Here is a 13,085-nt window from a genome sequence, read left to right as displayed (position 1 = left end):
AGAACCTGAAGTGTTAGCTGCATTTTTGTGTGCTTTGCACTAGCTTTTGGGGCAAAATCAAGACAAAGCACAAGGGTAGTGTTGAGGAGCAGGTCACAGTTCAGGTTGTAGGAGAGGCATCAGCTTCCTAAATCCTTCATTTATAGAAATATTCTTGGACTTTGGGTTTGTTTGTTTTTTTGATTTTCCAGAAGCAAAGCATTGATGATCATAACTGACAAACATGAAATATGTTGTCATCTGCCTTAAGTGCACCTGTGTTACTCCCAGCATGCAATCTTCTAGGGTCTGAGGGTTAAAGAGTAGCTAAAAATAGCTCAAAATGACAAAGCTGAGAGCTGGTGAGGGAGTTGTCAGAGGTAGAGTGTGATAAAGGTCATGGTCTTTTCTTCATGAGGTCCAAAGAACATCTTGGATTTCAGCAGCTTCCTGGTGACTTGGCAAAGCCACTCTGGCTCAGTTTCACCTGGGGAAAATTAAGGTCCTTGATATTATTTGGTTTGTGTTTTGTAAACATACTGGCTTTAAAAAAAAATCCAACAAAAAAACCCCCATGCCGAGGCCCTGAGTCAGGCATGAGCTGATTTTCATTGGAAAATCAGAAAGACTCTGGCAAGGCAGGCACCACCTCACCAACCCATGGACAGCTGAGGAGTAAACCAGGTGAGCTCTCTTAGCCTTGCCACCCACAGCAGGTATTTAACTGGTGTGGAAAGGGTGGAGTGGGTATAAGTCATGCTGAGCAAAGGGAAAGCAATCCCAGTCCTTCCTGGAGCAGCTTCTAGGGTTGGTGGTATTTGAGGAGCCCCATTCTTGGGCAAAGTGTTTACTGTGACTGCTTCCTGGCTTTAAGCATCTTCCAAATTTTGTGGGAAAGACCTCAAAGGTGGTGGTGTGCAGTGCACCCAGTGCGATTTCTTTATGCTCTTACTGGGTCCCAGCTATGGGCAAGACAGTCTTTTACAGATACGTGTGAGGAAGGAGACTGTTGTGTGGACAAGGGTTCTCCTTGGGTGGAGGCATGTTGTGGCATGTCGCTGCAATAGCTGTAGAGGTGCCAGATGCTGTGCTATGTTACCAGGCAGGCTGGAGGATGCTGTGAGTTACTTTATTTTTAGGTTTTATGGGTGATTAAGTGCAAATTATGAAGTTTATCTGGGCTGCTCAGCTTCCTTGGAGCACATCGCTGTCCTGCTTGGTGTGGATGGTGTGTTGGGATGTCTGTTCTTCTTTGGAGGTCTGTTCTTCTTTGGAGGTCTGTCCTTCCCTTGGTGCCTACAGGGAAGGAAGAGATAGAGTCATAGAATCATTCAGGTTTGAAAAGACCTTTAAGATCACTGAGTCCAGTGGTGGCTGCTGCTGAAGGCAGGGTGTGGGTGATCAGGGTGACACAACACAGCTGTGTGCTTCTAGAAGGGTGTTCAGGGCATGGAGAGGTGCAGCAACTGGGGACTTTCTGTGATTGTTACTGGAGATAGTGGGGGTGACCAGCACCCTGCACAGACCCACCCAGTTGGCCTTTGTATTTTAAGGGGAGTCATAGCTCTGCTGTTCCAGGTGCTTGTGCTGGTGTGGTTTGGGGGAGGCAGACTACCTCTGTGGCCACCTACCTGCTCTGCAGGACAGGAGGCAGACTTGCTGAATGAGAGCCTCTTCTCAAGACTTTTATCTGAATCCGAGAAAAACAACATTCACAAACTTCCCATCATGGACTGAAGCAGGGAGCCCTGGAGCCCAGCTCCCATCCTGGCAGCTGGAGCTCCCCGTGAGAGCAGCAAGGCTCCTTTCATCACTGGCTCACCTTTTGGCTCCTCCAGTGGCTCCTTTTTCTTCTGGGGATGTGGCAGCAGGACCCGGATCCCTTTCAGGAGGGTGAAGAAAATGATGGTGTGATTGCCTGGTGAGAGAGAAGAGGTGAAGCTGTCTGCTGGCAAATGCAGTCCCTGGGTTGGTGAGGTGGTGCCTGTCTTGCCAGAGTCTTTCAAAGGGGACAACACAGCAGGATGTGTTGTCCCCTTTGAATCCCATGGGGCTTGTACAGAGCTCAAGGAAGGGTGGTTGAGCAAGGACATGAGTTACTCAGATCTCCTTGACTGTGAAGCCACTTAGGGGCTGCAGAGCAGGGGTGACACGTCCCACTCTGGCTCTGCTGAGGGATTAGGGGGTCCTAGGTGGCAAATGGGAAGCTTGTGTACAGTTGCCCCCATGCACAGACGTACTCCGGGCTTTGTGCCCGCATGGCTGGCTTCTCCCAAGAGGAGCTCCACGTTTCAAGCCCGTGAAGTGAGGTGCAGACAGTATGTCCTGCCCACAGCAGGACCAGCCTCTCTGCCCTGTGTAAAAGGCATAGACAGTGCCACAGTGACGCCTGGTGATGGGAGATGGATTCATCTCTGGTACCTTCCCAGCCATGCATGCACCGCATCTGCGCAGAGCAGGAACCCTCAAAGCAAAGAAAAGCCAGGCGTGGGCGATAGGAGAGCTCCTCCGGAATTACAGGTATTTTCCCTGGCAATTTTAGTGCCTTTTAAAGACAACTTAAACCATTTTTCCCAGCTGAAAAGCAAGCTCTTTATCAAAAGGTCAGAAAAGCAAGATCCTTAGATAAAAGTCATCGGTGAAAGTGTGGTAAGGTGGAGAAAAGTGTCCTGAGCAAAAGGTGGCACGGGCATTAGTACAGCCAGAAACAGCAGTTATTTTTGGGTTGCACACTGATGTGGTTTGTCCCTCTGACAGTCAAGGCTGCCTGTGGGTTGGCAGGAGATGCAGAGCTGGAGCCAGCCTATGCTGCACCCCATGGGTACAGCTCTGCCCTACCATGGCGTGACGGTGTCTGTCCTTCCTACTCAGCCAGGCTGAATGTGCCAGCCATGCAGGCTGGGGTAGGAGAAATGAAAGATCACACATCTCTTCCCATGACACACCACCTGAGCTGAGGGATTTTATCCACACGGCTCTGGTTATCCATCCCTGAGAGCTGCTGCAAGGAGCTGTGGCTTGGGGACAATTGTCCTAGGGACGTTTACTGTGGGATTAATGTCCATATGAGGAAGATCAGTCTTTTCTACATGTCCCCAGCTGTCTCTCCAGAGCAGTATTTCAGCATACTCACTCTCTGAGGTGTAGTTAAATATGAGCAGTGGTGGGATTCTCCTAACCCTTGCACCAGCTTGCACTGATTGAACATCTCTCTCTCCCAACCAGTTTTCTGAAGACCTTGGCAAACGTATCTTTGTCCCAGATAACACAGCAGGGAGCTCCTCTGTAACACAACACTTTGGGCTTGTCACTAAGCTGGGAATACATGTGTGATGGGTTAGGTTTTGTCTGGTTTTTTTTTCTGGTGGCAAGAAGCTTTTGCATTAAAACAGCTGTGTTTGAGAAGGCCCTGAAAGTGCAGTGAGCTCCAGCTGGACATTGCATGTTATTCAGGGGAATACCCAAGGTGTGGGGTGGTTTGAGCTAATAGATGTGGCTTGACAGTCTTGGAGCACACCAGCACAGGGGTCTGTTACCCCAGCTTGGGTGTGGAGCAGTAGCTCAAGCAACTGCGTGTAGGTATTAAAATCTTATAACTCTGCTGATTTTTAACCAGAACTTGACAGTGATAAATGACAGGGAGCAGAACACTGGCTTGCTGTCACCCACTTGACCATCAAAGCAAGATTAGCATGTGCCTATTTTGGTTTCCCCTTTAATCAAAAATCAATTAGCTAATTATCAAATGAATATTCAGCCAGGGAGCTGGATTGTCAGGCAGACTGACAGCACCTAGTACCACTTTCTTTGTGTTTTGCAGTGTAGAGTTATTCAATGCATTGGAATGAAACAAGTAGATGAGGAAGGGGGAAAAGAAAAAAAAAAAATCCCTTTCCCCAGAGATGTCCTAGTGAGTGTCACCTCAGATCCTGATGAAACTTGAAGTCCCTTCAGATGTTCAGAGCATCCTCCAGATAATGCCGCTGAGCCTGGTGTTTGGCTGCACGGTTCTCCTTTTCCTGCTCCCATCTGACTTGCAACCCAAAAGATCAGTTGCTTTATTTCTGTTTTAGGGTGTGTGCCAGAGTATTTTTAGCTTGGTTTTTGAAGTAAACAAGAGTTATGCAACAGTTCTTTGCTCTTGAAGTCTCTGCACACACTTCCCTATTCCCCAAAGAAACGTCTAAAAGCCCCCCTGGGTGATTTTGACTAGATTTGATAGGAAGGAATGGTTTCAAAGATGTTTCATTTTCCAATAGGCCTGCACCACATACATCCTCAAAGCTGTGTGAAGGAAGGAGTTTGGCTTTTCTAAGGAAAACCCTGTGGGACACCAAAAACCCATGTCTGGACATCTCTGCATTGGAAGAGCAAGCTTGAGGACAAATGTGGAGCAGGGGGACAGGCACCCAGCTTACCTGGACTGTAGGTGTCAGATGATTTGGGGGTTTTTTTACTGGGTGAAGAGATTGGGACCCTGTCCTTCACCGGGACCTGAAACCTCCTTGTCGCCTTCCAGGTGCAGAACCTGTATGAGAAATACTGAAGACGCCAAACCTCCAAGCAGACATCTACAGCTGAGCTTCTGGGGAGTGTCTCCTCTGTGTTTTCATCATGTCAGAGGAACAGGTGGCTGGAGAAAGAGGCTGGAATCCATAGAGCCTCCCCCACCTTGGGACAGAGGGGATAGGTACCTTTTCCAGAAGTGAATCAGGATGGGGATGATGAGGATCTTGGCCCTATGGTAGAGGACACGATTCAGTAGCCCCTTGGAAGATAAACTCATGATGAAATCTCTCTCTTCTTCAGAGATATTTACCTGGACAAAGAAGAGACCTTGATTAACCAAAGCAGTTTGTGGCACTCCTGGTGGGCCCTAGAGGCATATGTCTCTCCTTGACCCTATCTTGCATTTCAGCAATCTCTAAGAAGAGATACTAGTTATGTCCTGGCCAACTGTCCCAGGTATAAGGGTGGGATGACCCCTGGATTTCTGTGGAAAGCACTGTGCTGGGCTTTCCAAAGGGAAGACAGGCAGAGCCATGGCTACTGTAGGGGAAGAGGTGGGGAGGGGAGGATGGTGACATTGGAGAGTGAAAGGACTGAGGTGGTGGAGTGCAGTGCCCATCTTGGAGTTTCAGCCCTGGTATTTCTCCAGGAGGTAGGGGATTTCATCATCTACATCCACACACTTGTCCTCAATCTGTCTGGGTCAAGTGGTAGCATGGGTCTAGTGGTGGATCACTTCCCATCCCATGGAGCCCAAGTGGAGATCCTAAGCTCCAGAGCATGCTCTGAAGCTTCACAGTGTGCTTTGGCTGGAGCAGATCCAAACTTCTGCCTGGTTCCCCTTTCCCCACAACCACTCACAGCTGCAATGCAATGGTCTTGAGCAATGAGCAGCCTTCAGCCTTCCTGGGTGGGTCACAGCATCTTACCCGCAATTTGGGAGGAATATCAGAGTTCAGGAAGAGCTTGCTGATGATGGTGACTTTCCTTTTGAGAAAGGCAACTTCATTTTCTGTTTGCATGTTGCGGGCTGCCAAAGCTTCAATTGAATCAACCAGCCTGGAAAATCTGCAAAGGCATGTGGGGTCTTGCTCTGAGACAAGCCAACGTGACTGCTGGGCTAGACAGTCATGTTCTGTCTTAGCTCTGTATTTACTGGGTCAGAAAAAGCAATCCATGAGGTGTAGAACAGCGAAACAGGTGGGATGAGAAGCCACTTCCCTCTTCTATTGCCCTTGTGGTCATGGAATTCACCTGGGGGATGTGATGTTTGCCCTCCTTCAGCAAAAGAGGGGAATTGAAACCTGGTCTCATGCATGTGGAGTTGTGCTGACTGCAGGGCTCCTGTGCATTGGCCATGACTTGCTCTTACAGGTTTGTCAGGGAACTGGACAAAGTCAATGGAGAAATGCCACAACTGGCACATCAAGTAATCTATAAGCAAAATATTACATTGCTTGGGATTATCAAACCAAAAGTATTTCTAGGGTACTCACACAGGAACCCTTATCCAGGGGACTATTTCTGGCTGAAATGGAGGGATTGTGTGGCTCCAGGGGCAGGTAACCATGAGATTAGATGGTTACCACCATCCAGATTAGATGTAGACAGCTACAGGGTGAAACTGGTTGTGTTGTATGCTGCAGTGTGATGTCCAGATAGTAGCCTTGCAGAGAGGTGCTGGCTGATGGGAGTTTAGGAGTGACAGCACAGACCTTAGTGTGTGCTAACAAATCCATGGTCCAGGTTCCATCCCCTGCTGAGAGACGGCCACTACCTGCAGGATGGGAGACTGGTGGTACCTGAGCACCTGGTGGAAAGAGAACTTACTTGTCAATCTCCAGGTAAAAGTGGAGGTCATTAACGAGGAAGTTGATGGTAACGAGCTGGCTGTTGAACAGACGACGTTTCACCAGTACCACCTCCTTGTCCTGAGGGGTGCTGGCAGAGGCTGCGTGGGAGCGGGAAATGCTCATGGTGCTGCTGCTCTGCGTCGATCTGGACAAGTCTAAGAGATGGGAAGAGCTGTTGTGTCCTGCTTCTCCCAGCACTGGGCATCTGATGCTGAGCTATACCCTGCTCAATCACCTTACCTGTGCTTCCTTTACCTGCATGCAAGTACTTTGAGGGTCTTTCTACCTATGTGGACTATAACCTTCCTGCAGACAGGTTCTCCAGGGAATTGAGACCTATCCAGTGTTCAGCCTTTCCCCTAGCTTGGTTCCTCCATCCATCCTCCTCTTTGCACTCATGGTATGCTTATGTTTTTAGAGGGGATGGCCACAGCTGATCAAAAGTCTATCTATCTGTCTAGCCATTATCCCTTTTTCTGACAAGCAGATGTCTACAGAGAAGAAAAGGTAAAACATTTATCTTACTTTCCCCCTATACAATATTCTCCAGTTTCCAAACATTTTCATTTCCAGGGACTTCTTAATCTAGGTGGGGTTTCTGTGTATTTAGCAATTTCAGTGGATTTCTTTTCTAACAGCTTTTCCAGCCTCTTCTTGAAACTGTGTGTAAACTTCCAGGATCTACATCCTTTGGCAAAACACTCTGTAGGTCAGCTCCCTGCTGCATACAAAACAATTTCCTGTTGTTTATTTTTTGGCCTGTGTCACCTTTGCTTCATTTAGTGCCTTCTGTTTTTTTTTGTGGCAGGGATGCAAACTTGAGTATATATTATTGCTTGAGAGAGATGCAACAGCATCATGGGGCACCCGCATCAGGAAACCAGATATTGTATGAATGTGTTTATGTGCCTGTGCAAAATTGTGGACCTCAAATCCTGACTCCAACACCCAAGCATGACATTTCTGCACAGCAATATCTGACATCCTGAGACACCTGCTCTTCTGGCTCTTTATCTGCCTTCAGCAGAGAAAAAATAAGTCAGTATATGGGAGAGGGGAAATGAGCCAGAGGTTTCCTCCATTTACTTCTCTGCCTAAACCCAGGACAGTCTTGGGGAAGGGAGGAGAGGGGGTGATAGGAGTCTATCCATACTTTCCTCCTCATTTCTTAGTTCCCACTGGAGAAAGTCCTCAAACTCAGCACGGTGTTTGTCATTGTCCATCTCCCTCTGAAACTTGCAGATGCTCTTGATGATGTCGTGAATGGTATACCAGGCACGCCGCTGTGGAGACACGGCACAGCTTGCATCAGCCAGCAGCACGCCCCAGGAAGCCAGCCCCTGGCTGCAGCAAGACGGCTTGCTCCTAGACAGAACCCTCTCATTTGGACCCACCACTGTGAGCTGGAGCACCAGAGCCCAGCCTTGGCACTGGGATTTGTGACCCAGCCATCATCTTTACTTTTCGGTATTTCTGGGTTTCACTAGTGGCTATAGGTCATAGTGTGAATCAGTTGGCCAGTCCTGACCAAATCTGGGGGAGTCTATGTGGAGAGCAGAACTCCAGAGCCTGTAAGAGTAAGGCTTTACCTACCAGCTGCCTTTTTGCAGCTCTCTGAGTCTGACCCTCTCACCCCATTTATGTCAGCACTGCTTGACCCACAGCATCTCCTCTCTTTCTTGCCTGGACAACATCTTCAGCCTACCAGCAGAGATGGTCGTTCCTTACCAGCTTGTCTGTCATGATGTTCCCCATCCCATACAAATGAAGGTTAGACTTATGTGCATCACTTGGGGGGAACAGGTCCTGGTACTCTTTAAACCTGCCAGATGGGGGATCAGAGAGAGAGAGAGCATCAAAGGCAGCCAGATGCATGAGGAGGGCAGTGATTTGGTAGGAGAGTGGCTAAGTGGGGAGACCAGCTAAGAGGGATAGCCCTGGGGTTGGGGTTCCATGGGATTTCTGTTCCAGGAGGAGGTTGGAGAAAGGGACAGGGGCCTGGATCCCCTCCCCTGGGCTCTGTTCTTGCACATAGCAGGCTTGGGAGCATCCACCCTGCTTATCTGCAGCATGTTTCCTCCTCCAGTCCAGCATTCCACAAACCCAACAGTGATTTGCTCTGCACGGACAAGCCCTGCCAGCCTTACACAGGCAAGTGCATCAGCTGCTGCAACAGCAGTTTTGCTGGGGTGAGGGTCTGGCTGGGATTTTGATGCACCAGCTGATAGTTCATAGGGAAATATGTTTGTAGCAGTTGCTGTCTGTCACCTTGGGGTTCCCATGGGAAGGATGTGTTTGTGTAACCACTGCGTTTAGGAAACAGCTCAACCCACGTCCTCACCATCGTTTTTCCATTGCTCTCTGGACAAAGATCTGTGCTGTCATCAACATTGAGGAGCTGACTACTTCGGCATCATTTATTTCTCCGATGATAGAACTGTGGCAGTTCAGCCGCTCCTCTGGAAGAGAAATGTGGTCATTGCCTGCCCCTGCCAGCCACCCCCGAGCCATCATGACATCTCGTCCTACCCTTGCATCTTGTGGCACCTTGTCCCATCTCTGCCATCCTGCCTGCTATTTGCTGGATTTGGTTGTCTCATCCCTTTTCCTTTCTATATTGTGCTAATCATGTACTTTGGGAGTGAAGCTGTGACTAAAGGAGATAAGATAAGGAAGAGCTATTTCTGCACACATGTTGCAGGTCTTGATCAGTAGATTCTGCCAAAGGAGACCACTGTCCTGGAAATATAAGTGGCAGTGGAAAGCCTCAGCAAATAAATGCTCCACTAGATGGGAAAGGAGAATTGGCAGGTCCATGCAAGAGGATATAAAGTCTGTTCAGGGAAAAGAGGCTTTCATCATGAATGGAGTAAAGTGCAGGATGGGAGGGCACCTACCTGCTGGGATTTCAGTATGGAAATAACTTTTGACAATGCTGTTAATGAGTAAGCTCTTTCTCTTGGGGTTGGTCTCTGTGATCAACTTCTCCACAGCCATCCAGAAATCCAGTGGTTCATCTGCGTTGTGCTCCTTGAGGAACTGTTTGAAGTACTGCAGGTGAGCAGGGTTGTGCAGTACTTTCATGAAGTGCCTATAGAGGAGGAGACACCAGGAGATGTGATCTCTGTACCACCAGTGACCTGGAAAATAGCCAGGACCTCTGTGCTTGCTTCTCCAATGAGAGAGAAACACATGAAGAAGAGCTACAAACACGTGGATGAGTGGTGCATGGGATCTGTGAAGCAGATGGGCCAGTAAAGGTACTGGTGGAGCACAGCCTCCCTTCTCTGCCTTGCCAATAGAATCTTTTAGGTTGGAAAAGACCTTTAAGATCATCACCCACCGAGCCACAGGGAATTCAGGGCAGGGATTCTTCTGACAAGTTGTTTCTTTTCTGCCACAGGTGCACCTGCCCAACAGCTTTGTTGCCATGTATTCAAATGAACTGGTCTCAGCCTGAAGAGGAGGCTTCACCCAGCAAGTCAAGGAGAAGGCAGGACTTTGGGTCTGTGATGGAGACCTCAGAACCTGCAAATAGACTGAGCAGCCCCACAGAGACCAGGGGAGGGAGGTAGGTAAGGATGGGGCACCTAGAAGGACTAGTGGGAAGAGGAGGTTGTGTTCACCTCTGGCACTTGCTGAGAATAAACAATAATTTGCCCCTGGCTGGCAGACAGCTTCATGTGTTTGGCTGTGTAGAGGGTGTTCTGGAGTGGAAAACCCTTGCCACCTGCAACTGGTAGATCAGGAGATTATGGATCGATGTAAAGCCAGGGGATAGTTACATTGAAAAGACTCAGCAGAGCTTTGGAAAGCCAGAGCTGGGAGTGGACTGGGATTTTGGGTCACTTCTGAGGTTAGCAAGCTCTTATTTGAAGATCAGTAGACCAACTCAAATATTTTCTTTGTTTAAGTGTGGCTCCTGAGACTACTGACTTTCACAACAAACAATAAGAGCTGTTCCTACTCAGGACTTATGTCCTGGTTGCCATTTATATTCCAGTGCGGAGCTGTGAGGATTCGTGTCTGGAGTATTCCCAGGAGCCACATGGGCATTCACATGGTTGGTGAAGATAAAGATTTAAGTGTGGTCACAGGGTGATTTTAAGTGATTTCTCTGGGAATCTGAGAGCTGCCCAGCTGTAGTACAGGTGACATGCCAGGAAGTGACTGAGGATGAAATGCGTGAGACATGCACAAGATATGAGGAGTAAATCTGGACTGTGGGGTTGGGGGTGTGTTAAAACATTTTTCTTCTTTTCCTGGTAATTCTACGGTTCAGATCTACAGGCCACCCATGCCTACATCTGAGAGGACCCAACGATGAAGCAGGGAGCACTGGCACTACAGGAAATCTCTGGGAAAAATCTGCTTCCTGAAAGAGTGGAAGTAGCAAAAAAACCCAGCAAGGTGCTGTGCTACAAGGTGCCAGACCTGGGTCTTCCAGATGGCTTCTCTACTGCAACAGTGGTGGGCTTTGTCATGCTTGATCTGGTTTTCCTCAGAGGAACAGTCCTCTTCCTTCTTTTCTTGCGTCCAGCAGCTGTGGGGAAAGAACAGGGTTGGCCCTTTCTTCAGGTGATGACCGGAGCCTGCTGACAATTGTCCGAAGGGCGAAGGAGGCCAGAGCCACCATGCTGATGTCTGCATGGTGAGCCCGGCTCAGGAGACACTGGGTGCTATGGGAACTCCACCTCTGCATGGTTTGACCTCCTTGGCTTCTGCTTCAGACCCCCCCTGCCACTTTCACCCTCTCTGGGTGAATTAACATCCCCAAACACATGCCCTTCCAGAGTGGTTAAGCCTATCTCTCCTTCTGGAGATTTTCTACCAGATGGTGGGATGCAAGCAGGGAAGACCACTGCTTGTTGAGTCCCTAAGGGTATGCTGGAGTGGTGTGATAGTTGGAAGCCCACCTTGCTTCTAGCCTGCTCAGACTGGACTCACCAAGTAATGGGCTTTTGAGACACAGAAGCTCATTCTCGTCGCCTGGGGTATCCATAGTCAGTGAGAGTTCCTCAGCAGCCAGCTTGTTTGACATCACCTTCTGGGAGTCTGCATCAGAGAGAGGAGAGGGGGTAGATCCCACGTTCATTCTTTCTGGCTATGACAACCCTTCAGCCCTTGCTCTGAGTGCTATATTGAGATTGTTACTCACATTTCCTTTCCCCTTGAGGGTCCTGTTCCTGTGATCTACCCATGACATTGCATTTCTTAGGTATGACCAAGGCCCTACAAGCTACCTAAGGGTTGCTACAGGTGACTGCTGTCACACTCGGTGCACCGGCACATGCCCAGAAACTTTGTCATTCTCAAAAGATGATGTGAGAAGACAAAGCTCTGAAGTGTTACACCAGCATGGCCAATCCCAGTATCCACAGGAGAAGGTCAAGATGTGGAAGTGGGGTGACAGTAGCTGCCTCCCTTTGATCTGGTGACCCAGGCTAGTGTGGGGATGTGGCATTTGGTGCCCCTGGTACTGGCAGGAGGGAATTTGGCCCATAGGTCACTGCCAAAGCTTGGATTACAGCCGATGGCTCCCAGATACCGTGTCCCAACCCACTCCATGATGTCCATCCCCTGTCAGCCATACAGCAATGCACCTATGTGCTAGGGGCATTGGTTGCTGCGGCACACAAAATCTGCTTTATCAGCCTGAACCAACATGAGCCAGAAATTCAGAGCTTCCTCTTACCAGTGCTGCACAGGAGAGTTTCCACCTCTGCCTGGATGGAGCCCCCTTTCCGGAGGTCCCGAGTAGCAATTAATTGCCAGTGCTTGGAGGAGACATCTTCAAAGTTCCTCGTGCCATGCAAGGTCTGGCTCAGCTTCAAGGCCTGGCTTGTCCGCTGGGACAGGAGGAAACATTCATCTTTCCCAACAGCATGGCCTTCCATGTCGGGCATCGGGACATCACTATGTGGACACTGCAGCAAGAAGAGCAGAGAGTGATTGCACAGAGCACACACCCCATCTGAGGAGCTGTGGCTACCTGCCTGTTCTACTGTGCCTTGGGGTACAAACCTACCCAAGAGAGATCTCTGCTTTAGCCTCAACATGTCTAGAAAAAAAATCTATGTGAGCACAAAGCTCAGCATAGACCTTAAATCTATCTGTGAAGCTGCTGAAAGCTGGTTCACATCTGCCTGCAGCTGGGATGTATCATAGGATCATAGACTGGTTTGGGTTGAAGGGACCTTTCAAGGCCATCCAGTCCAACCCCCCTGCAGTGAGCAGGGACATCTTCAACCAGACCAGGTTGTTCAGAGCCCTGTCCAACCTGACCTGGAATGTTTCCAGGAATGGGGCTGCTACCACCTCTCTGGGGACATGCAGCACGTCCCCCAGGTAATCCAGACAATGGCTTGCCAGCAAAGGCAGCAGCTTTCCTGAAGGAGTCAACATCCACCCAGGAAGGCTGAAAACAACCCTGAAGGTGTCCCCAACAGACAGGTAACCTCGTGTGCCTTTTTGGCTGGCTGCTTTCCCTGGGACTGGCTGTTGGCCAGTGTCCTGGGAATACCTCCCTTGCTCCACGCTGAGACCCTCCCTTGGGTTTTGGCCCTTCCCACTGGTGAGCAGTTTGCAGGACTCCCCAAGCAGCAGGGTCAGAGCAGCTGGTTTCTGACTGAGATAGTGATAGTTTAACACACTGCTGAGAGCAAGCACCAAAAATAACCCTGCTAAGCCCTGGAGCAGTTCCCCTGACATCACTGCAGTGAGGCCCAGGAGGAGTCTGGCTTA

At 49.3% G+C, this 13,085-nt stretch overlaps 1 protein-coding gene across 1 annotated transcript in view; it reads right to left on the bottom strand.

The window, feature by feature from the left end:
• Positions 1 to 1,164: 1,164 nt before the first annotated feature.
• RGSL1 (regulator of G protein signaling like 1) overlaps positions 1,165 to 13,085 on the bottom strand; it is an 18,559-nt gene continuing 6,638 nt past the window's right edge. Inside the window, exons 9-22 of the mRNA XM_029084178.1 lie at positions 12,037 to 12,268; positions 11,289 to 11,405; positions 10,776 to 10,884; positions 9,239 to 9,432; positions 8,683 to 8,800; positions 8,070 to 8,163; positions 7,495 to 7,624; positions 6,319 to 6,496; positions 5,418 to 5,556; positions 4,674 to 4,798; positions 4,398 to 4,507; positions 1,804 to 1,897; positions 1,611 to 1,677; positions 1,165 to 1,275 (exon numbers count right to left, since the gene is read on the bottom strand). Coding sequence (XP_028940011.1) covers positions 1,165 to 1,275; positions 1,611 to 1,677; positions 1,804 to 1,897; positions 4,398 to 4,507; positions 4,674 to 4,798; positions 5,418 to 5,556; positions 6,319 to 6,496; positions 7,495 to 7,624; positions 8,070 to 8,163; positions 8,683 to 8,800; positions 9,239 to 9,432; positions 10,776 to 10,884; positions 11,289 to 11,405; positions 12,037 to 12,268 — 1,818 coding nt within the window. The remainder of the gene's footprint in view (positions 1,276 to 1,610; positions 1,678 to 1,803; positions 1,898 to 4,397; positions 4,508 to 4,673; positions 4,799 to 5,417; positions 5,557 to 6,318; positions 6,497 to 7,494; positions 7,625 to 8,069; positions 8,164 to 8,682; positions 8,801 to 9,238; positions 9,433 to 10,775; positions 10,885 to 11,288; positions 11,406 to 12,036; positions 12,269 to 13,085) is intronic.

The sequence above is a fragment of the Antrostomus carolinensis genome, unplaced genomic scaffold (assembly GCF_000700745.2).
Source record: "Antrostomus carolinensis isolate BGI_N321 unplaced genomic scaffold, ASM70074v2 scaffold24703, whole genome shotgun sequence".
In the NCBI taxonomy this organism is placed as follows: Eukaryota; Metazoa; Chordata; class Aves; order Caprimulgiformes; family Caprimulgidae; genus Antrostomus; species Antrostomus carolinensis.
The sequence above is the reverse complement of the archived record's forward strand: the minus strand, read 5'-3'. Positions and strand labels throughout refer to the sequence as shown.